Source organism: Panthera tigris, chromosome D2 (genome assembly GCF_018350195.1).
Source record: "Panthera tigris isolate Pti1 chromosome D2, P.tigris_Pti1_mat1.1, whole genome shotgun sequence".
NCBI classification, from domain to species: domain Eukaryota; kingdom Metazoa; phylum Chordata; class Mammalia; order Carnivora; family Felidae; genus Panthera; species Panthera tigris.
This window is the reverse complement of record NC_056670.1, coordinates 16,358,316-16,381,727: the sequence shown is the minus strand read 5'-3', so window position 1 is coordinate 16,381,727 and position 23,412 is coordinate 16,358,316. Positions and strand designations below refer to the sequence as shown.

The 23,412-nt window shown below is 45.8% G+C and overlaps 1 protein-coding gene across 1 annotated transcript in view; it reads left to right on the top strand.

Moving 5' to 3' along the window:
- DISC1 (DISC1 scaffold protein) overlaps nt 1-23,412 on the top strand; it is a 355,103-nt gene that overhangs the window by 127,630 nt on the left and 204,061 nt on the right. The window contains exons 7-8 of the mRNA XM_042960019.1: nt 9,531-9,585; nt 14,287-14,389. Coding sequence (XP_042815953.1) covers nt 9,531-9,585; nt 14,287-14,389 — 158 coding nt within the window. The remainder of the gene's footprint in view (nt 1-9,530; nt 9,586-14,286; nt 14,390-23,412) is intronic.

The window sequence follows — 23,412 nt, the reverse complement described above, 5'->3', positions numbered from 1 at the left end:
CTTTGAAAAATGACAGATGTCTGGCCTCTATTTCTGCCTCTGTCACTAACGTCCTCTGGCACTTTATATAACCTCTGTGTCTTTTAGACTCTCTGGCTCTCTGCAGACAAAATAATGTTGGTAAGAGAATCTTGAACGGCAGAACAGTAAAAGAATCCCAGATCGTAGGATTGAAAGTTTCTCAGAAATAACTTGGCTCAACTTTCTCGCTTTGCAGGTAAGGAAATAGAGCTCCAGAAAAAAGTGACTCGTGCAAAGTCTCACAGAGAGTTAGTGGGGTGGTGGAATTCTCGGAGCATCATTAGTATTCTTGTAGCCAGCAAGGGTCAGATAAGAGTAGGGATGGGGTTTGTGGTTGAAGGGCTCATGTTTGGGGCCGGTATGTGCTTGGCATCCTGAGTGTGAGTCTAACATGTAGGGCCACGGCTGGTGCCAGGGGTGGTGACAACAGGAGGAAGCAGAAAGAATAAAGGAATATCACATAAAGTGAGAGGTAGTTTCTCTAAGACACGAACACACAGGAGTTCATCCAGGCCTGCCTGACGTTTGTGGCCCAGAGGAAGAGGGACCAAGGGAACGCCCCCCTGACCCTATCTTTCCATCCTGGGATTCTGATGGGTTTTACATGTGGATGCTCGGCCTGCATGTCCAAGAAATATCCATACCTTCGAAGTAGCCACCGCATGACCACTGCTTGGGCCTATAGGTGTGTCCCCTGTGCCGTGCTCCACCTCGAGAAGACACCCTGGCAGGAAGCAGGCTCAAGGCTCTTCTGGAAGGCACTTCTGGTCTTGGCTGCCTGGCCCAGTTCTGGATGGGCAAGTACCTTTGGCCTTGTGGATGCTTCACTCCAGGAGTAGAGAGGATCAGGGCAGGGCCCTCTGATGTCTGGATCTACGGGAAGTATTGAAAGTATTACTAAGAGAGGGTACAGCTTCAAGTTTCTTTAAAAGGCTTTTGAGATATGCCTCCCTAAGTCTGGAGAAATAGCGAGTGAACTGCTATTTGCTGCTCTTTGACTATGGGGTGGGATTCTTTAAGCAAATAGATACCTAATGTGGCGATAGGCCTTCTGAATAAGATGAGCAAGATGCTGTCTGCACTGTCACTCCGAGCTTTACAGAGTGAACCTCTGGCCTTGGCAGCTCGGCCGCAGAGAGGACTCATTTGCATTGGCTGGAGACAGGCTCCAGGCTGAGACCTCTGGGTGCCCTTTGCACAGCCCTGGTCCGTCCTTCCAGCCTTCTGGCTCTCCACACGTCCCCCTCCCCATGCCAGTGTGCATGAGTGTGTTAGGGCTGCCGTAACAAAGGACCGCAGGTGGGTGGCTTAAACAGAGACGTTTATGTGCTTAGGTGTCCAAGATCAAGGTATGGGCAGGGCTGGCCCTATTGAGGGCCTTGAGGGGAGGATCTGTTCCAAGTCTCTCTCCTTGGCTTGTAGGTGATGTTCTTCTCCTGTGTCTCTCCCTACTGTCCTCCTGTATGTGTTTTTGAGTCCAAATTTCCCCTTTTTATAAGGATACCAGTTATAGTGGAGCAGGGCCCCCCTTAACAGGCTCCTCTTAACTAAGTACATTTGCAATGATCCTATTTGCAAATAAGGTCACATTCTGAGATGTGTGTGTGTGTGTGGGGGGGGGGGGGGTTAGGACTTCAAGATATGAATTTTTGTGGAAAACTGTACAGCCCATACACAGTCGATGAAAAGAAACCATCCAAAAGATACAAGTCAAACAGAGCAAGAGTTCTAAGAGATGGAATTTAGGAAAAGTTCTAAGAGATGGAGATCTTAACGGACAGACACTGGGTTTAAATTTTTTTTTTTTTACATTTATTTTTGATAGAGAGAGACAGAGCACAAGTGGGGGAGGGGCAGAGAGAGAGAGCGGGAGACACAGAATCCAAAGCAGGTTCCAGGCTCTGAGCTGTCAGCACAGAGCCCAACATGGGGCTTGAACCCACGAGCCGGGAGATCATGACCTGAGCCAAAGTCGGACGTTCAACCGACTGAGCTACCCAGGCACCCCATTTTTTTTAATGTTTATTTATTTTTGAGAGAGAGAGAGAGAGAGAGAGAGAGAATGAGCATGAGCGGGGGAGGGACAGAGAGAGAGGGAGACACAGAATCCGAAGCAGGCTCCAGGCTCTGAGCTGTCAGCACAGAGCCCGACGCGGGGCTCGAACTCACAAACCGCGAGATCATGACCTGAGCTGAAGTCAGACACCCAACCGACTGAGCCACCCAGGTGCCCCTAGACCCTGGGTTTGAAACCTCTTCTTCCTCATATAAAGCTCCACCTACAGCAGGGCAGTCAAGATCAGTCATGGCCTTTAATCTTCACTGATGCTGGGACTGTAGTGGAAGTGAGGACAGAGGTGGAACCTCCCACCGTCCTGCTTTGACGGTGCCTCTGAGAGAGGTGAGGGTTCCCACGAGGCCTCACCTACCACGGCCCCCCTTATCCATGGGGATGCGTCCCAAGACACCCAGTGGATGCCTGAGACCGTGGGTATCACTGAGCCCCACATATATTGTGTTTTTTCCTCTACATACATACCTATGATAAAGTTTAAGTTATAAATTAACAACAATAACTAATAATGAACAACAATAACTAATAATAAAATGGAACAATTATACCATGTATTGTGATAAAAGTTATGTGTACGTGGTCTCTCTCTCAGAATATCTTCTTGTACTATACTCACCCTTTCTTGTGATGACATGACATGAAAACATGCCTCCGTGATGGGATGAAGTGAGGCGGGTGATGGAGGTGTTGTGACATAGCGGTTAGTGTACTATTGACCTTCTGATGAGACCTCGGAAGGAGCGTCGCCTGCTTCCAGACTGGTTGACCACCGGTGACTAGAACCGTGGAAGGTGGACCACAAACAAGGCAGGGACTACTGTATTCCTTAGGAAGAAGACAAGAAGGTGATTAGCACCCAGGGAGCAAATATCGAGCACCCACTATGTGCCATCCACAGAAGATCATTGCGCCTGTGCAGCTTTCTTTCTAGCGGGAGAAGGCAGAAACAATAAACATAATAACTAAGTAGACCGCACAGTGGGTTAGGAGGTAGTGAATGCTGTTGTTGAGGAAACAGGGGAGGATGTGAATTTGCAATCTGACATGGAGTAGTCAGGCTGGGCTCACTGAGGGGGCAAGATGGAAGGGGGCAGCGGGAGCGTCCAGACAGAGGGGCCTGCACCCTACCCCCGCCAGGGCGGACTGGAGGAGCTGTCAGGCCTCTGTGGCGGGGCAGAGCCAGCGAAGTGGACCTTGTGGGAGAGGCGGTCAGAGATTTGGTGGCAGGCGGCTGCGTTGGTCCTCGGCTTTCCCTGGGTGTACGGGAGCAGGATCTGAGCTGATCAGTGGTGAGGGCGGAGCGGGGACCAGTTCACAGGCCTTTGCGGCATTTCAGAGGCGGTGTCCACGGGCCAGAGTGGCAGCGGCACAGGTGGTTCTTCCTTAGAACTGTTCCTCACCCTGAGTCATCGAACCCAGATTACTGGGCTGAGGGTCTCCCGCACACGCCTCCTTCTGGCCCTTGACCAGTCTTGGCTTGTACTGTTTAGATTAGTCACCACGATTGACTCCCATTCCCTTTCCCCTTCTAGTTATTGCTGAAAAGCAATCTGTCTCTCCCCAAACTGAATATTTTATTACTGATATTTTTTGACACCAGCAGTAGCATTCCCGTGATATTGCAGGAGTGTTTCAGGGAGCCCCTTTTCATCCCTAACCTGAAGCTCAGGCATTTATTTGTGAGCTCCTGTACTAACCCAGTGGTTTCCTAATCTTTTTTTTTTTTTTTTAAATCAAAGGTATTCTTATGTGAAATTTTCTTACGGCTGCCCCTCAACCCCGTAGTTACCACGCTACCAATGAGAACATTCACATCCTGCATATGTCTGTTGCTGTAACCTCTCTCGGTCTGCCACTTGGGTGGGTTGAAAATGAAACCGTCTTGGGGAGCCTGGGTGGCTCAGTCGGTTAAGCGTCCGACTTTGGCTCCGGTTATGATATTGCAGTTCCTGGGTTTGAGCCCCACGTCGGGCTCTGTGCGGACAGTTGGGAGCCTGGAGCCTGCTTCGGATTCTGTGTCTCCCTCTCTCTCTCTGCCCCTTCCCCACTCTCTTTCTCTCTCTTGTTGTCTCTTTCAAAAATAAATAAATACTGGAGCACCCTGGGTGGTTCAGTCGGTTGAGCGTCCGACTTTGGCTCCAGTCATGATCTCGTGGTTCCTGGGTTCGAGCCCCACATCGGGCTCTGTGCTGACAGCTCAGAGCCTGGAGCCTGCTTCACATTCTGTGTCTCCCTCTCTCTCTCTCTCTCTTCCTCCCCCACTCACACTCTGTCTCTCAAAAATAAATAATATTAAAATAAATAAATAAACATTAAAAAATTAAAAAAATAAACATTAGATTTTTTTTAAACTTATTAAAAAAAGAGCATGAAACCATTTGTTAATCTGAAGCAAACAAAAGAGATATCATGTTGTCTGCTGTCTGCCTGCTGCTACATAAGGAAGTGACTTTTTTCATGTTGGACCCAGTATGTATGATCTTAATAATACATATGATTCATTGTGTGTTAATTTCAGTTGAAAATTGAAAATCCCGCCTGTGTTAGGTTTCTTGGGCGACTTTAACAAGGTATGACATACACTGGGCAGCTTAAATAACCGAAATCCACTGTCTTACTATTCTGGAAGCTAGAAGTCTAAGATCAAGGTGTCGGCAGTCTTAGTTTCTTGTGAGACCTTTCTCCTTGACTTTTTGATGGCTGTCCTCTCCCTGTGTCTTCACATGGTCACCTCTCTGTGTGTGTCTGTCTGTATCTGAATTCTCCCTTTTCATAAGGACACCAGGCATGCTGGATTAGGGCCCACCCTAATGACCTTGCTTTAACTTGATCGCCTCTGTAAAGACCATGTCTCTAAATAAAGTCCGTGATGAGGACACCAACTAATGAATTGGGGTGCGGGGAACACAATCCACTCAAAACTGACCTCCTTGCCCTCGATTTCCCTTTGCCACCACTAGCTCCGGACCCATCTGCCCCTGATCTGCTTTCTCTGCAGCACATTCTTGCCAGCAGTCTTGATTTTTCTGAGGCTTCATGTGTTGAAGGTGAATTTTGGTCATTTGATTTAAACACCAGTTTGTGAGTGAAGAATAATGTGCATTCACAAATCATGATATTGATTGTATTGTCAATTTAACGTAATTCTGAAATAGGATTCTAGGGGCTCAGTGCGTTAAGCACCCGACTTCGGTTCAGGTCATGATCTCATAGTTTGTGGGTTCGAGCCCAGCGTCAGGCTCTGTGCTGACAGCTCAGAGCCTGGAGCCTGCTTCAGATTCTGTGTCTCTCTCTCTCTCTGCACCTTCCCCACTCATGCTCTGTCTCTCTCTCAAAAATAAACATTAAAAAAATAAAAAAATAATAAAGTAGGATTCTAAACGCCAGTCTGGACAATGAGAGCATGTTTGAATAAGTACAACGGCTTCCAGGAGAGGTGGTACGGGTTAAGTTAGCTAGCGGTCAGGAGAATAGACAGCGGAACTGCTTGGGTCATCATTGACCCATTTACCAGCTGGTTAACCCTGGGAAAGGTACTTACATCTCTCTTTGAGTTTTCTTGTCTGAAAATGTAGATGTTATAGTACCTACTTCACGGAGTTGTGAGAATTTAAAATGCTAATGTGTGTGAGGAATATGGAGAAGTGCCTGGTACGTAGTAAGCGCTCAATAAATGTTTGGCGCTCCTATTCCTAGCATAGCTGCTTTGAACAAAAGATACATTTGAGTAAGTGAGGTCTCGTGTGTTTGTTAAAACGTTGTTTGTGGAGACGGTATATGTGCTTCTAGGATACAGTGTAATTGGAGCTGAGAAGACAGTTCTTAATGTCATTAACAGTATACAAGCTTGAAACAAACATGGGGATGAGTTTTAATCATTGAGGTACATGTAACTCTTGTTTGAAAACATTTAACTTCTCTAATTTGGTGGTTTTCAATTTGAATTCCTGCTCCTGGAATCGTGGCTCAGGGGCCACAGTGTGATGGTAGAACACTTAGTGTGTTGGGTCATTGTGACATCGTTTGTACCCCAGGCCAGACACCCACCCTCAATCAGAACGGATCTCCTGTTGCGTGTTTTATATATTATGGTTCTATGTAACATTTGTTGGAAAGAGTTCTGCTACTAAAAATAGCTTGAAAACCACTAGCCTGGTGTGTAGATTATTCATATTCTTCTGTCCCCCCCATTGCTTTCATTTCATTGCGTTCATCCCCAGGGATGCAACCAATGTTAATATTAGCCTGAGCAAAACATAATTAGGGAGGTAAATCTACTGCAAAAAGCAATACAGCATAAATTAAATAAATTAAATATAAATCAAATCAAATATGAAACAATGCATTCAATTATCCGCATCACTGCCTCCCTGCTCTAACATGGATATTTGAGAGGAGACTCATCTTCTTTCTGGGATAGGACCAGAGCTGAGCCAAGACCAACGAACTGTGTCAACCCCTGGAAGGCTAGTGCTTGACCTATTGAGCAGTAGCTAAAGGCACTGCCTCTTGGTCAGCTACATTTTCAGGGTCAGCAGGTGGACCCGATACCTATCTGTCTTCATTGTTAATGCATGAACTGGTCTGTGTGTGTGGCTGGGAACACCTCCTTATAAAATACTATTAAATGCTCACGCAGCATCAATTTCGTGGTGAACCGTTTGCTGAAAAGTTATTAGTTGAATGGGCTCCCATGAGCCTGGAGAGGGAAAGTGCATCTCCGCCCTCGGCAAGTTTGAAGTTCGGACAGCAGACATTAGCAGCAGGAAGCTGGTGCTGCCTCTGGAATCAGGCAGAATCGGTCCAGGCACGTCTTTGGCACCCTCTGCCCTTCTCTCCCCAGCATCTCAAGGGGCATCTTCTCCCTGCCCTCTGTGTTAGCATGCCACCCAAACTTACCTCCCTTCAGAAGAGCCAGTCTGCATCCAGTCGGCTAGAATTCTCCAGGGAGGATTCCACATGCGCCTTCCTACCGTTCCCACACCGATTTTTGTCACATCGTGACTCCTGGATTCAGAAAACTCTGCTGCCTGGTGCCCTGCTGTTTGTCAGCTCTCCTCCGACCCCGGCTGGCCTGGGCGCCCCTCCTCTGCTGGACGGAGGTCTAAAGTGGGGACGACTTGTTTAGAATGGGCCTGCCCCACTTCTAGGGCATTTGCAGTGGGCACTAACTTGCTTGTACTCAGAAGTCACAGATGGTGGAGGCGACAACTTTCAAAACCAGTTCTTACAGCCGAAGAACAGCAGCAGGCAGGCAGACTGGCAACCTGCCTGTCATCGTTTGCGACCCCTGCTGCAGCAGCTGTTTCGAATGCCACCCCCCGCCCCCCACACACCCCAGGAAACCTGACCTTCTCACTTTTGCAGCTCACCATTTTGCTCTTCTAGTACCTGTAACTTTTTTTTCTTTAATTTTTTTCTTTTTCTTTTTTGGCTACTGTTGAGAAGCAGTGAGCTGTTGAGGGCAGGAACCATGTCTTTATGCTCCAAGTTCCTAACTTACTAGGAGCCCAGTAGATGTTGAAAGAATTAATGAGTATGTGAATGAATGAATGAATGAATGAGGAGCAAAAAGCTCCAGAGCTTATGCTTTTCAGCATCAACATAATGAAAGGGTCCAGGCCTTCCTTTCCTTCCTGACTTCCATGCTCTGTGCCCGCCCTTCGGCTTCACAGCTGGGTTTCTGCTGAAGGTGCCTGCCTGGTTTGTCCCGTTCAGTGTTCCCTCCAAACCCCCTCTCACAGTGCTGCCCAATTAATTTTCCTGAAAAGCCCCATTTCTTTCTTACTGCTCTCCTGCTCAAAACTGGAGTAATTTCCCACTGCCTGTGGAATAAAGCTCAGAACTTCTTCGCCCGGCCTTCAGTATTGACTACAGCCAGTCCCTGATATTCCTTTAAGGATTGTTTTGACTGTAAATATCCTAAATACATTGGAAAATGTAACATACACTCATTTACCCACCACTGAGATTAAACAAACATTAGCGTTTCCCCCACTTATTTTCCTAAATGAGTAAGCACACATTTCAGATGCAGGCAGACTTCTCTCCTTCTGTCCTTGCCCCTCCTCCCTCCCTTTAGAAACAGTCTTTCCCCTTCTCATCCATCACAGTTCACCTCTGTGAACCGTATGGTCCAGCTGGCCTCATCCTTTCCCTGGAGTTTCATCCTTCCCTTTTCCCCCTGAGGCCCAGTTCACTTTCTGCCCCTTCCAGGAAGCTTTCCACCTAATCACTTGTTTTCCTAAATCGCTACCTAACTTACTGTCTCCACTGTGCCCTTGGAGACGGTATCTGCCTGTGACAGTCTTTACGTAAGAGTTTGATCCTACTGGATTTCTTTCTTTCTTTTGTTCTTTCTTTCTTTCTTTCTTTCTTTCTTTCTTAATTTCTTTCTTTTTTTCTTAGTTTATTTTTGAGAGAGAGAGAGAGACAGAGTGTGAGCAGGGGAGGGGCAAAGAGAGAGGGAGACACAGAATCTGAAACAGGCTTCAGACTCTGAGCTGTCAGCACAGAGCCGGATGTAGGGTTTGAATTCAGAATGGCAAGATCATGATCTGACCTGAAGTCGGATGCTTAACCGACTGAGCCACCCAGGCACCCCCTAACACTGGATTTCTATTTTCAATAGTAATTTTTCATCTTGTTTTATATTGGAGTTGATTATCTGGGTGTACTTCCTCTCTTTTGGTAACGACATTGGAAATAAGGTCTGATACTTAGTTTCATTCATTCCTTCGTTCATTTATTCATTCTGCAGGTCTCAAATGAATGCCTGCTTATACGCTGCAGGAATTGTTTTAAGCATTGAGGATACGGGTGTGAACCCAACTGACAGTTGCTGCGGTGGTGGAATTTATATTCCCATGGGGGTAGAGAGAAATTACCTGAATAACAGAAGTGTCAAGGTGGATAGTGCTTAGGAGAAAAAAGAAGGGATAAGCCTAAAGAGAGTGAGGATAATCTATGTCAGATGTCCTTTAAATACACGTATCTCCTATATGTGCCACCTCACTGCTAAACAGTGCTCTGTGCATAGTTGTTGGATTGCACAGTGTAGCTGAATAGGTCATATTTGATTACTGCCTGTGAAATGCTACCCTGTGTAGACCATCCTGTGTACATTTTCATTCTTTCCTGCTAGGAGGAGCACATCTGGGTTGTTCCTTCACCCTATCTATGCAGTATGGAGATGTACACTATGGAAATAACAGATTTTAGTACTAGCCAAAGTAGAGCGTAATTAGGGAGGAGAAATCTGCTTCCTAGCAACATGTTAATTCCACAGTCAAATGGAACCAATCTGGCATCATGTTTCCCACTGTTGTTGAGTCTTTGGGCTGATGGAAGGCTCACTGTTTCACCGTGTCCCTATATTTGGTGGTATTGAACTATGATCCCAAGAAGACCAATGTCTTCTTTCTAATTCTTCCAGCCTCCGGGAACGGATAAAAACCCTCAACTTGTCACTGAAGGAACTCACCGCTAAGGTAAGTACCTTTCTGTGCCCACTTTCTAAAGAAGTCTCTGAAGTTATCTTTCAACTTATGTGATATCTAGCTCACATGAAGTTCTGTGTCTAGCTGATGGCTCCACAAGAAGTGTAGACTTTACAAAGCCATCCTACAGGCCAGGTGATGAGGCCAAACAGCCGGGAGCGAGGGCTGCTCCGTGGTGGGGGTCCTGGCTTGTGGTCCCCCAGTGATTGATTGGTTTGGCCTTTGCTTCACCAGGAACTGTCAGTGTTAGGGGACAGAAATGAGTGCTTCTCGGTACCCTCAAATGCTTTTGCATGAAGAGGCTTTGGGGATGGGAGTAATCCAAGAAATCAATTGCTTTTCTTCCAGGAGGACAGGGTTCAGGGATCTGCACAAACAAGTTTGGAAAAGGCGTAGCAGGTGTTTATGTTCTAAATTTTTAAGTTGAGTTCAGAGTCATTTTGCCCATTTTCACTGCCACGTATACTTCATATCAGGCCTTCAGTTGGTGTGGAGAGAGCATACTCCTGCATTATTCCCTGGGAGCACACAGTCAATTAAATAGTCAATGTCGTGGTTAGTTAGGGTAACCACAGTTTACAAAACAGAATCCTTCCCTGCAGAGATAGTTATATGTGACCGAGAAGGATCAATTACTCTGTGAACTACTACACGTGTGGCACAGAACTGGGTAGGAATTGTTAATTATTTGTGTTAAGTCTGGGAGCCAGGGGTGGTTATGAGATGACCAGGATGTAAAAAGAATGGGTTTCAGAGCAAAGAGCAAAGCAGATAAGAATCCACTGTCCTGGAAGAAATGGTTTTTTTTTTCATTTTCAGTGCCCAGGGGAGGTCAGGAAGACCTGCCAAGGGACTCACAGATCACCACAGCTGAGCTGAGACTGGGGCTGTGTTGTCGGCAGAAGTGTCCACAATTATTCTGGCTCTCTTTTTTTCAGTTTTTGTGTCTGTTTCCAGAAACAAACAAACAAACAAACAAACAAACAAACAAACCAAACAAACAAACAAAAATACAACAAAAAAAATCCAAAACTAAAGCCAAACCAAAAACCATGAAATGGTTTTGCTACAAAATCACACCCCAGTGGTTTGATGGGTGGTTATGTCCTGCCAGAAGGTTTGCCTGGAGAAGAGCAAGATGAAATTTGAGGCACTGCTTTATTGGGAGCCACGCCAGGAGCTGAATCCCCCTGGTAGGACTCTGGTAAAGGGCTTTTGTCATGTGTTCTCATACTGTATGTGCTGAGAGACCTTCTTTCCTGCTCAAGGGAGACTGGCTCGGTTTACCCACGTTGTCACGTGAAGCAGCAGGGAAGGTGCTAGAGGGCGTACCTTGTATGTTTCGGTGATGTTGCCGACTAGTGTCCATGTTCTATGGATGTTTGCCAGGTGACCTCCAGGGGGAGCCACTGGGGAGGTGAGGAGAGGCCCCAGCTTCCTGCACGGGGCAGGGGGTAGGAGGATTCCTTCTCCTGGATTTTCTGATGTAAATATGTGCCATTTATCAGGTGCATCCTAATTTCTTTTAATTAATTAATTAATTGAGAGAGAGCGAGAGAGCAAGCACTAGTGGGGGGAAGGGGCAGAGAGAGAGAAAGAAAGAGAGAGAGAGGATCTTCAGCAGGCTCCACACTCAGTGCGGAGCTCAGTTCAGGACTCGATCCCATGATGCTGGGATCTTGATCTGAGCCGAAATCAAGAGTTAGACGCTCAACCGACTGAGCCACCGAGGCGCCCCAGGTGCATCCTAATTTTTGCCCAGAATTAAAAGGTGGAATCACTCCAGTGTTTGGGCTTATTGAGTACTGGAACATGCTGTGTGTAATCTGAACGAGTCCCTGCCCCAGCAGTGAGCATGCAGGTGTGCCAATGACAAAATACACATGGTGTTTATGTATGAGTGTGTTTTACGGGACATTTTATACTGTGCACACACATATTGACATATGCACATGATAGTAGGATTTGTTGATAATCTCCAGCTACTGTGAAAGCTCTTGGATTTGCCCAAATGCTGAAAGTGATTGGCTTTGTTTGCATACTTGCTCTCACGCACTGACAAAAAAACTTATAATTCCCTTGCTTTTCCATAAGATTAAGGAATTCATATCTAAGATTTTAAAGTGTAAATCTGAAAGCTCTATTTGGTAATGAGTTCCTCAGGGTCCAATTTTATCTGGAAATTAAAAGGAGATGCAGATTTTCCGGGGCGTGTATGTGTGTATAGGTGGGTGTGTACGTGCACACAGCCATGATCGTGTGTGTGTGGGGGGCATAGATGAGTCCACACGGAATTGAAACAAAACTGCTCAGTCACAAAAAAACAACTTTGCACTCTGGACTCGACTGACTCAAGACCTTGAGGTAAAAATTGCAGCTTGGCCCAGTTTTCTTCCTTCAGTATGTTAGACACATAGACCTGATATTGTTTTGATTCCTCCTCCAAAGAGAGATGGGGCCTTCCTTCATTCATTACATTCCTTTGACTCTAACGGTTACCCACACCAGGTAATTAAAGGATAAATGAGATGGAAGAAATAGTTGGAAATAAATGGAATAGCTGGAGATTGGTAGATATTCGATTACATCCAGCAGTGCCTGAAAGAAGGTACATTGCAATTTAATAAGATTTAGAGAAGCTGTTTCATATTAATAGTGACAGCTTGAAGAATAGGTTTGCTCAACAAAGGAGAAACTGGCCCAATTATGATTAGCAGAAACTGCTACCAAAATCAGAAAGACTGGACGGACTTTGGATGAGACATAAGAATTACGGCACGTGTTACGGACTTAGCAGCAGTGTTCTCGGACCTCCGATGACATTCTTAGATGGATGGAAAGGGATGAGCCATCGTCGGGCACTGGGCCAACCTGAGACCGGGTGCTGGGAGGAGGAATCCAGAGCATCTTCTTTTTAAGAACCAGTTCTGACTTCCTGACAAATGTCAGGACCACCGTGAGGGTCTAGGAATTAATCACTTGGGACATGGGGACGCTCATCCCCGCTGATTCCAGCTTTGGTGTGGAGGCCACCACGCTGTCGCCTTCATCAGAGAATGAGTTTTACAAAGAGATCTGGGAAATTACAGCTGCTTATGGAAAAGAACATATTTAAGGCCATGAAAGAAATAGTATAATGTTTTAGGCAGGATGGGTGAGGTCTGCTTTGATTCCAAAAATAATTTCAATTTAAGTCTAAGATAAGCACAACAATTAAAGTCGATGGTATCTAGCAAGATCTAGATTCTTCTGGGGAAATTAAATTTTGTATTTTCTCTGGGCTCTGTGAACCCAAGTGGGTTAATTTTAGTCTTTGAATGGAATCAGATTTTTAGCAAGAAGAGGGGGACGTTTCTAGGTAACATCCTTTGTGGAACACCCAAAATGTCTCTGTACACATGTTCATTGTTATTCAACTGAGCTGTGTGCTTTTGTTGAACTGGATGTTTTTCTAGGTAGCTCACTTATCTGAGTGTAGATATCAATTGAATATGGAGTTTTTGCTTTTTATTTTTTTAATGTTTATTTATTTTGAGAGAGAGGGAGAGACAGAGTGTGAGCAGGGGAGGGGCAGAGAGAGAGGGAGACACAGAATCTGAAGAAGTCTCCAGGCTCTGAGCTATCAGCACAGAGCCTGACACGGGGCTCGAACTCATGAACCATGAGATCACGACCTGAGCCGAAGTCAGATGCTTAACCGACTCAGCCACCCCGGCGTCCTGGGGTTTCGCTTTAAATAAAAGAAAAGAAATGTGATGTTTCAGTTTCAAAGAAAGTAAAAGATAACCTAAGACATTTGGAAAAGGAATGTGAGATTTAACATTTTTGCTGTTTTTGAAAGAGCAAAGAAAGAACATAGGAAGTGTTTGGAGCATCCTGGAAAAATACATAATAAAACTTATAGAGCTCATTGAGGTCTCCTTGTCTATTTTTCAAATATGACTTGCCAGCAACTATCTGCCCTTCAAGTTTCATTAGACAACATCTACTAGTAATTAGCCTGCCGCTCTGCCCTTGATCTCAATTGCTGTGCACCTTTACTTACTATTTACTGTGTACCAGACACAGAGCAAAGTCCCTGCTCACAGAGAGCTTGCATCCTAGGGGACAGAGATTCTAGAAAAACTGAGGCACAGAAACAAATAGTGTCAGCTGGAGAAGTCACTATGGAAAACCATCATGCAGGGTGAAGACGGGAGGCTTGAGGGGGTTGCCATCGTACATGGCTCATCAGCCGGGCCTTTCTTCCCAGGCAGTGTGTGAGCAGAGGCCGGAAGGGTGTGAGTGGGCTAAGTCACTTGGGTCAAGAGTATTTCAGGCGGGAGTAACCCTGAGGAGGGAGTGGGCAGAGTGGTGAGGTTATTGTGGTTTGTGGTTGCGCTTTGGTGTGTTAACTCTTGTCATTTTTGCGTCTCGATGTGGTGAAGGTATGGGACCTAATGCTTGAAGTGTGGCCCCGATGCCCACTTCATTTAGTCCTCCCCCCTCCCTTCCTTCCGTCTTCCCTCCTCCCTTCTTTCCTCTTTTACTTCTTTCTGTTTACGTTGCTTGCTTTTAAAGAACTCTCCTTCAGTCACTCTATACCACCCCTCTTAATTACTTGCAGACGCAGAAGCCTCTGGCCGGCTGCTCCATTGCTTTCTGAGTTTTACCTGAGTAAACGATGGTTCATGGCCATTTCTCTCCTCCTAGGTGTGTATGAGCGAGAGAATCTGCAGCACTCTCAGGAAGAGAGTAAATGATATTGAAATCCAACTGCCGGCGCTGCTTGAAGCCAAAATGCTAGCCGTATCAGGTAACTGAACTCGGTGCAGACACTGAAGCAGCTGGACGGAGTAGTGACGGCTGCCACCCGGGCTCTGCCCTCGAGTAACCTCCTCCCCATAACCCATATCAGACTTGGACGTTTCAGAGCTTTTGTGGGAAGTTTCACTAAAACTCATGGAGTAAATGGGCACCACGCCCATCTTGTAAAGGGATGGATAAGACTCTTAAAACTGCATATACACAGGGGCACCGGGGTGGCTCAGTCGGTTAAGCATCCGACCTTGATTTCGGCTCAGGTCATGACCTCACGGGTTCATGAGTTCGAGCCCCACACGGGGCTCTGTGCTGACAGTGTGGACAGAACCTGCTTGGGATTCTCTCTCTCCCCCCTCTCTCTGCCCCTCCCCCACTCATGCTGTCTCTTTTTCTCTCAAAATAAATAAACTTAAAAAAATAAAACTACATAGGCACATATAATAAAAGATAAGTTATCAGTGTAGGTACCATGTTTTGGACTCCCCAGTTTCTGTTTCTTTATGAGTTGAGAGACTAGAGTTAATCCTCATGCCATATAATTCTAGCAGATGTTTGTACAGCATTATGTAGCTGCAGAGGCTCCATGAAGCTTGTTGGATGTGGTCAGCCCCTTCCTATAGGAAGAGAAAACGATGACATGAGACAAGGTGATGTAATCATTCAACATACTAGTCAGAGATATTAGATTTCTGGAGGATTCTCAGTGGATCATAATCCCTCCTTAATCTGGTGGTTATTAGGAATATATTTTCCCATTAATTAGTAGGTCAAAAACACAAGTCTCTGAAAATAGTATCTTACCCTGTCATTTGAAGAATGCTTTTAAATGTTCCTCTATATATTTTTTAAGTTTATTTATTTATTTTGACAGAGACAGAGATAGCATGAGTGGGGGAGGGACAGAGAGAGAGGGAGACAGGGAATCCCACTCAGGCTCCATGCTGTCAGCTCAGAGCCTGACTTGGGGCTCACACTCATGAAACCGTGAGATCATGACCTGAGCTGAAACCAAGAGTCAGACCCGTAACTGACTGAGCCACCCAGGTACCCCTCCTGAGTGCTGTTATTTTATTCTATGTTCACAACAGCTGTATGAGGTAGGTGGGAGAGATACTGAGGTCCCAGTGAACAGATCAGGAGGTTGAGGGTATATCTGTTGGTTAAGTTCACTCAGTCAGCTCAGTGGTGGCAGAGCAGGGACTCAAGTCCAGGTGTGACAAATGGAGGTTTTTTTTTTTTTTAATTAATTTTTTTATGTTTACTTACTTTTGAGAGAGAGAGAGACAGAGACAGAGCATGAGCAGGGGAGGGGTAGAGAGAGAGGGAGACAGAATCTGAAGCAGGCTCCAGGCTCTGAGCTGTCAGCGCAGAGCCTGACGCGGGGCTTGAACTCATGAAACGCAAGATCATGACCTGAGCCGAAGTCAGATGCTTAACTGACAGAGCCACCCAGGTGCCCCGACAAATGGAGTTTTAATCTAGTTACGTAATGGCATCCTTCAAGTATTCTCTGAGTTTTATAGGTTGAGTGAGCCTCCAGCTCAGCAGATTCAGAAGAATCATAAAAATTTAACGAAAAGGTATAATAATTACATGTATGGGTTTTAAATGGCATTTTAAGAAGGAATACAATAATTGGCATCTTCTGGTATTCAGATCATTAAACAACTAATGTTGGCAGTTAACGAGCAATTTGGTTCCTGATGCAGTCAGGCGTATTATTTACAACCAGCGCAACATCGAAATGTGAATGTGGGGCTTGGCTCTTAACAGCTTCACATGCCATTTACTTGGAATTATGGCCCCATTTGCTAAGAGAAAAAAAAGAAGATTGAACACAATCTTGCTTCTGAGTTAGTGTTTTTGCCTTTCTTAATCCATATATCTTCCTGAGGAATACAGGTGGATGTGTCTCTATTAAGCCCAAGGGAGGAGATGTATCATTCAGGCGGCAGAGATATCCCTCTTTCAAATGTGAGTAATCTCTTTTTAGAATCCCGAGGAAAATTCTTGAGATGGTATATTGTATATGGGGCCTGGGTTTTGTGCTTAGTTCTTTGATCAGCTGAGAAAATTGGTGAGGCCTGATCGGAGACTTAGCTGGGATGGGAGCTTACCTTCTTACCTCTCTGTTTCCGGATGACAGTGCAGGCCCTTGGCTAACAGACTTTCCAGCCAATGGGGTCTCCTCACCGGCCGTGCCAGGGCCAGGGTGGTCCTCATTCTTTTGCGTCTTCTGCACACAATGTGGTTTCTGTTTCCTTTCGAGCTATACTCCACAGCGGGGGTGGGGGTGGGGGAACCTGAGCAGGGAAAAGGCACTTCCCTCAGGATCCTGACAGGACACTTCCAGTCCATTCAGAATGGCAAATCCTCACTCCTTTAGACAAAAGCCATGACGTACCTCTCCAAGAGAAGCCTTCCTCCATTTTGGGCCATCTGTGAGAACGCTGAGGGGCAAAGCCCTTGGGATTCTTGGACGCACTCTTGAATGAAGAGGGTCTTGGGAGTGTGTTTAAGATTACCAGGGGGCCTTGTGTCTGTCTGAAAGTTTCTATGATTCACCATGTTAGATCTCCCACCCTTGATTTGATCTATAGACTGAGACCTTCTCTTCCTTCGAGAATCATTTGCTATCTCCAGAGACTAGGAATAAGAAAGTAGTTTTATTTTCAGATTCAGCAAATCCTAGCACCTTCATATTGAACGATGTATTCTTTAACTCGCTTCTCTTTTCTTGCACTGTATCCTAGGCAGTGACAGGAAGCCAGTGGGCACGTCTGCATTCTGCCTGGAGTCTCCTTGGCCATATGACTAAATTTATTAGGAAGCTTTTCTTTATATTTATTTATTTATTAATTTTAATTTTTTTTAAATGTTTATTCATTTTTGAGAGACAGAGAAAGACAGAGCATGAGCGGGGAAGGGGCAGAGAGAGGCAGACACAGAATCCAAAGCAGGCTCCAGACCCTGAGCTGTCAGCACAGAGCCTGACACAGGGCTCAATCCCACGAACTGTGAGATCATAACCTGAGCCAAAGTCGGATGCTTAACCGATTGAGCCACCCAGGCGCCCCATTATTTATTTATTTTTATTTAGACAGAGTGTGTGTGTGCAAGAGGGGGGCGAGGGGCAGGGAGAAAAGGAGAGAGAGAATCCCAAGCAGGCTCTGTGCTGCCAATGCAAGCCTGCCGTGGGGCTTGATCTCACAAACCATGAGATCATGACCTGAGTCGAAATCAAGAGTCAGACGCCTAACCCACTGAGGCTCCCAGGCACCCCAGGAAGTTTTTCTATACTCCTTCAGTTGGTAATGTTACCAAACTTTCCGTCACTACGTGGCAAGGATCCCCTTTCTTCCAGCTTCCAATTATATTTTTCTTGCTTCCGTTTTAGCCTGCACCGAGGCCTGTCGAGGCTTCTGCCTGCCACCTGGTGCAAGCATCAGGGCCTCAGATTTTAGGGTCTGTTCCAGCAGCGTTCAGATACCAAACTCTGTTCTCTGTTCTCAATTATCGATTGTTGTGTAATAAATCAACCTCAGGATTTAGTGACTTAAAGCATCACTGACCTTTCATTTTGCCCAGGAATCTGCAATTTGGGTAGGCCTTGGCAAGGACAGCTAGAGTGACTCAACTGGGGCTGGAGAATCCACTTTCAGACAAGGGAGCCAAAACAGATGAACATATGGGAAGGAAAAAAAAGAGAGGGAAACAAACCACAAGAGACTGTTAGTGATAGAGAACAAACTGGGGATTGACAAAGGGAGGTGGGTGGGGGACGGGTACTAAGGAAGGCACTTGTGATGAGCACTGGGTGTTGTATGTAGTGATGAACCACTTGAAACCAGTGTTGAACTGTAAACTAACTGGAATTTGAAAAATTTTTTAAATGTTTATTTATTTTTGAAAGAGAGACAGAATGTAAGTGGGGAGAGGCAGAGAGAGAGAGGGAGAATATGAAGCAGGCTCCAGGCTTCGAGCTGTCAGTACAGAGCCCGATGCGGGGTTCGAACCCATGAGCTGTGAGATCATGACCTGAGCCAAAGTCAGATGCTTAACTGACTGAGCCACCCAGGTGCCCCTTAACGAACTGGAATTTAAATAAAAATTTGAACTAAAAAAAAGGGTGGGGGGGGGAGTAGCCCAGCCTGGACAAGGGCTTCTTAACCTCTTTGTGACCCTCACTGAAAACTCTGTCCTCTGCCCCACAGATTGATTGCTTTGGCCCCTTGCTAGGCTGCTGCTGCTTGGGAGGCAAGGTGAGGGGATGGCCCTCACCTTGTGTGGTGGGTACGGCTGATCTGGGCTCTGTGGTTAAGATGTCAACATCAGAAGTTCGGGCCTATCTCCTTTAACACCACGCTGGACCCCTGCCCGGCTGCTGGCTTCTAGGGATGAGCCCTGTGCCTTAACTCAGTCCAGCCCCACCCTCTGCACACATGCCTCCCTTCTTGTAGCTGTGGCCTCCTCAATGCTCCTTCAATTCCCAGGACTTTTCAGGCCCAGACACAGAAGGTATTTAAGTAGTGTGGTACTCATGTGTAAGTCTCAGCAGCAAGCATCCTTCCTGCATGTTGGCCTCTGGGTCTGCACCACTGCTGGGACCCAGTCCTTGGATGGGTCCCCAGGTCCTGTAACTGGGCTCTGTCTCTATCTGTGCTCTGTAACCTGATTAGCATCCCAGTCTTCCTCTGGCACGGGGCCTGCCATGCTGTGACCATTTCCCCTCCGCTAGGATCAAAGCCTGGCTCTCTGATGCCCCCCTTCTGATACTGCTCTGATGTTGACATTTTGTGCGCGTTTCTGGCTCCAGCCTTTCTCTCCTTGCATCATCCACTGTTATTGATGGCGTCCATCTGTTGAGTCACTCTCCTCTGTTTTTCTTGGGCTTTGCCTCATGCCTGGCCCTTGGGAGACAGTCGGTGAGACTAATTATGTTAAGAAAAAATGGACCTCATTTGTTGATTGCTGATCCTCGGAATCTGTCATTTTCACACCTCCCTTGGGTCTTCCCTCAGTTTGTGGTATGTTTTCTTTCCCACCTGCCTCCCGTTATTTGTTTCCAAGGAACAAATAGTTCAGATAATCATTTATTCTTAAGTAGCATGTCAAGATGTCTATGGTACTCCAAGCCAGTTTTTTTAGACGATGGTTCTATCCAATTCAACTTTTCCTTTACAGAGAATAAAAATTAGCTGCACTAATGGTGTCTAAATGGAAGGCTATCTAGATATCAACTAGATTTTCCAGATAAGCGTAAAATATTTCGCTGTCTCTAAAAAAATTAGATCAGTGACTGGAGGGGATGATAGGCCCAGCAGAGATTTTTCAAAGATGGTATCTATCCAGTGTGGAAATAAACAAGACTCACCGAATGAGAAGTGAAAGCTCTTTCAGCGGTTACTACAACAAGGGAGTCGGCCACCATCACCTGTGTTTTGGTAGAGACTCAAAGGCAGGCGGAGGAGTGGGAAAGCTTTGTAGTGGGGAAAAGGGAAGGCTTCAGGTGTGCTCTGACTGGAGGCTGGGGATACTGGAGGCAGGCTACTTACAGCAGCCTGTGTGATTGATTAGGGGGGCATGTTTGGCTCTCTCTGGCTAGTCCTAAGTTGGAGGCAGGGACAAAAATTAGGAAAGCTGTCAGTTATTAATACAATCCTGCCATCTTGGACCAATTGTTACAGAAGTGACTTTTTTGTTTCCTGGATTGTTACTAGAAACAGCAACCTGGCTTCCTACAAGCCTGCCTTATAGCAGCCTGGGTCCTGGACTGGTTGTTGTAGATATGGAGGTTCGTTTCCTGAACAGGTTCTGTAGGCTGTGGGTCAGAGTGCTCTTTCTAGAAATGATCTGGCCATTATCTGTTTGTATATTCAGCCTCTCACCAGGTACTATGCTTTCTCAAGCTGTTACAACCATGTGTACTTGAGCTTGGCATTCCCCAAAAGATATGGTGTTGTGCCAGAAAAAAGGTGCAGGACTCTATTACTTTTGGAGTTTGATGATTTTCAGCACTGGCTTTCTTTCTTTATTTTTTTCCAGTAAAGAAGGATAGGTGAAATTTGAGTACATAAACATGAATAATTTTAGGAGGATCGTTACAGATGGAAATGTCTGTGGGCCTATGCAAGTGCTGTGTGTGTGTGTGTGTGTGTGTGGCTTCTGTGTGTGTGTGTGTGTGTGTGTGTGTGTGTGGCTTCCCCCTAAAGTCACGTGAGGCCTAGAGACTGGGTGACACAGCCTACAGGATTCAGGATTCATTCTCCAGCTGCCTTTGTACTCCCTCCCTTTATGGATGATTTGTGGCCACATTTTCACGTTTTGATCAAGTGACTTACTGAGCTGTATTAGCAACCAGTGTGACCTTGGAAGAACCCAGTTCAAATTCAGTAACCTCCTGTGGAATCTTAGAACTCCAAAACTTTGTGACCTTGGGAAGGTCACTCTCTGGGTCTTAGTTTCTTCAACTGGAAATCAGGGACAGTCATTATAAGGTCCCCATCCTGGCTTGTTGAGAAGGCTAAATGAGACTATTCCTATAACAAGATCCCTGTAATCTATAAAATCAGACTCTCACAAAATGACCTAAAAAAAAAAACCCAGAGATACTGTGAAGTAGAAGAGGGAGATATTTAAGTTTAGGATACAGCATAAAATTAGAAGGAACAGAGTGGGTAAAATCAGTTTTGGCTTTGGCATTAACCTGGGTTTTTTTTTTTTTTTAATTTTAAATATTTATTTATTTATGTTGAGAGAGAGAGAAGAGGGGCAGAGAGAGAGGGAGATAGAGAATCCCAAGCAGGCTCTGCTCTGTCAGTGCAGAGCCCGATGAGGGGCTTGATCTCACGAAACTGAAATCATGACCTGAGCCAAAATCAAGAGTCAGACTCTTAACTGACTGAGCCACCCAGGTGCCCCTCACCTGGAGGTTTTTAATTATGGCATTTGTAGAAGAAAAGACTTTGACAGGTTCTCTAAAAAATCTCTGTGAAGGCCCAAGTACTGTTCTCTTGCTGAAGAGCAGCCTGGTGTATGTGTGGGATGATGGCAAAGGCAGGACATGCACAAATCCTCCTGTGGCATTTAGGAAAGGGCCCATTAGAGTCACAGAGATTGGGGTCATGGGGTCACTGATGGGACTCCCTTCAGGGATCAGCGTTTACTTTTCTGTATTTTCATCACAGAGCTCTTGGCCAGTTTCAGTAATGAAGGAGGGCTAAATCAAGCAGGATTTACCTCATGGGCTTGGATCTGAGACCAAAATGCTTATAAAATATTCACCGGGGGCAGTGTAGCATTTTCTCATGGCTTCGGTTGCGATATTAACTGTCTCTCTGGGAATTCACACTCTTTCTGCATATATAAAATTTACATGTCTGTCACTATGCATTTTCCCTCAGGATCAAGGAAGGGACCCAGGTTTTAATTAATGATCTCTTTCATGTTTTATTAAGGCGCTCGGTCTCTAGAGCTTTCTGTGAGTTGCAGGGGTATCTGAGGATGTGTTTCCTATAAATCCAGCAAAGCTTCTATGCAGGCACTTGCCCTGTGTAGTCTTTTCTGGTTTGTTTTTAGACGTCTTTTCTCCCTGAACTGTTTGTAAGAGGAGATTACACACTGGGGTATATTTTGCCTGGTGTCTCTGGGGACACAGGTGGTGCCCACTTCACTTTTCATCACCTCTCTTGCTTGAAAATATGCCCCAGCAGAAAGGTTGGGGCTCCCTGAGCCCAGCCATGGAAGGGACATTTGAAAGCATCACCCTGTGCTCGTGGCTGCCCTGTCTAGAGGCAGTCACACCTCTGGGCTGGTCTTCCCAAAACCACCCATGGAACATGGCATGTCCCTTGAGGTTCTTTTTGTTTTTTTGTTTTTTTTTTTTAAAGGATGCCTTTTTATTATGATAAGATAAATATACACATAAAATTTGCCCTTTTAATCATTTTTAAGTTACAGTTTAGTGGCATTAGGTGCATTGACATCATTGTGCAAACATCACCACCATCCAGGGCCAGAACTTTTTTCATCTTCCCGAATGGATACTCCGTACTTACCAAACTCGGGGTTCTTTGTGGAAGTCCACGGGGGCTCCATCCCACAGCGGCCCTGACTTGGTCACTGTTTGGGAAAGAAATCACGGGTCCAGGAAATGGTTTAGTTGTGTTGCTATTTCCAGCTCAAAGCTCATGGAAGTCCAGTCTGCGCTCCTTATCCGGACTTTGTTTTTCCTGAACGGGTCAAGCCCATCAGCTTGGCATCTTGGACCCTCTACCATTTGAATCCAGCTTTTTTGTGGGTCTGGTCTCCATCTTGGCCACATGCCTCATACCACCCTCTGAAGGCAAGCCCTTTCCTCTCTAACCACGTTTCCGTTTTTTCTTTTGGAAACCTTAACATTCTTTCCTCATGAAACCTGCCTCTGTTTCACCTTCTGGAACAGCCTTTTTTCTCTGAACTCTCCTAGTGCATATTTGTCCACTTCCTAGAATACAGCTTCTCTTCTTTATTTACTGGTACTTCCCGGAGAGCGGGTGGTGCCTTGTTGTCTCCTGCATTTGCCCGCTATAGGGGCAGCCAATAAATAGCATCTCAAAAGATATTTATCCAGATATCTAGGTGTCCAGAATGCCTTTATTTATTTTTTTATGTTTATTTATTTTTGAGAGAGAGAGAGACAGAGACAGAGACAGAGCATGAGTGGGTGAGGGGCAGAGAGAGACACACACAGAATCAGAAGCAGGCTCCAGGCTTTGAGCTGTCAGCACAGAGCCTGATGTGGGGCTCGAACCCATGGACCGGAGATCATGACCTGAGCCAAAGTCGGACACTCAACCACCTGAGTCACCCAGGTGTCCCTCAGAATGCCTTTAAAGTGGGACAATATTTTGTCACATTTCTCCCATTTATATCGGGTTGAAATCTGCCTATTAATAATAAAGAAGTAAACAGCATAGTTTATAGTACCGAAGAAGGGTTCTGGAGCTATGTTTGAGTTGGAAACCTGCCCTCCAT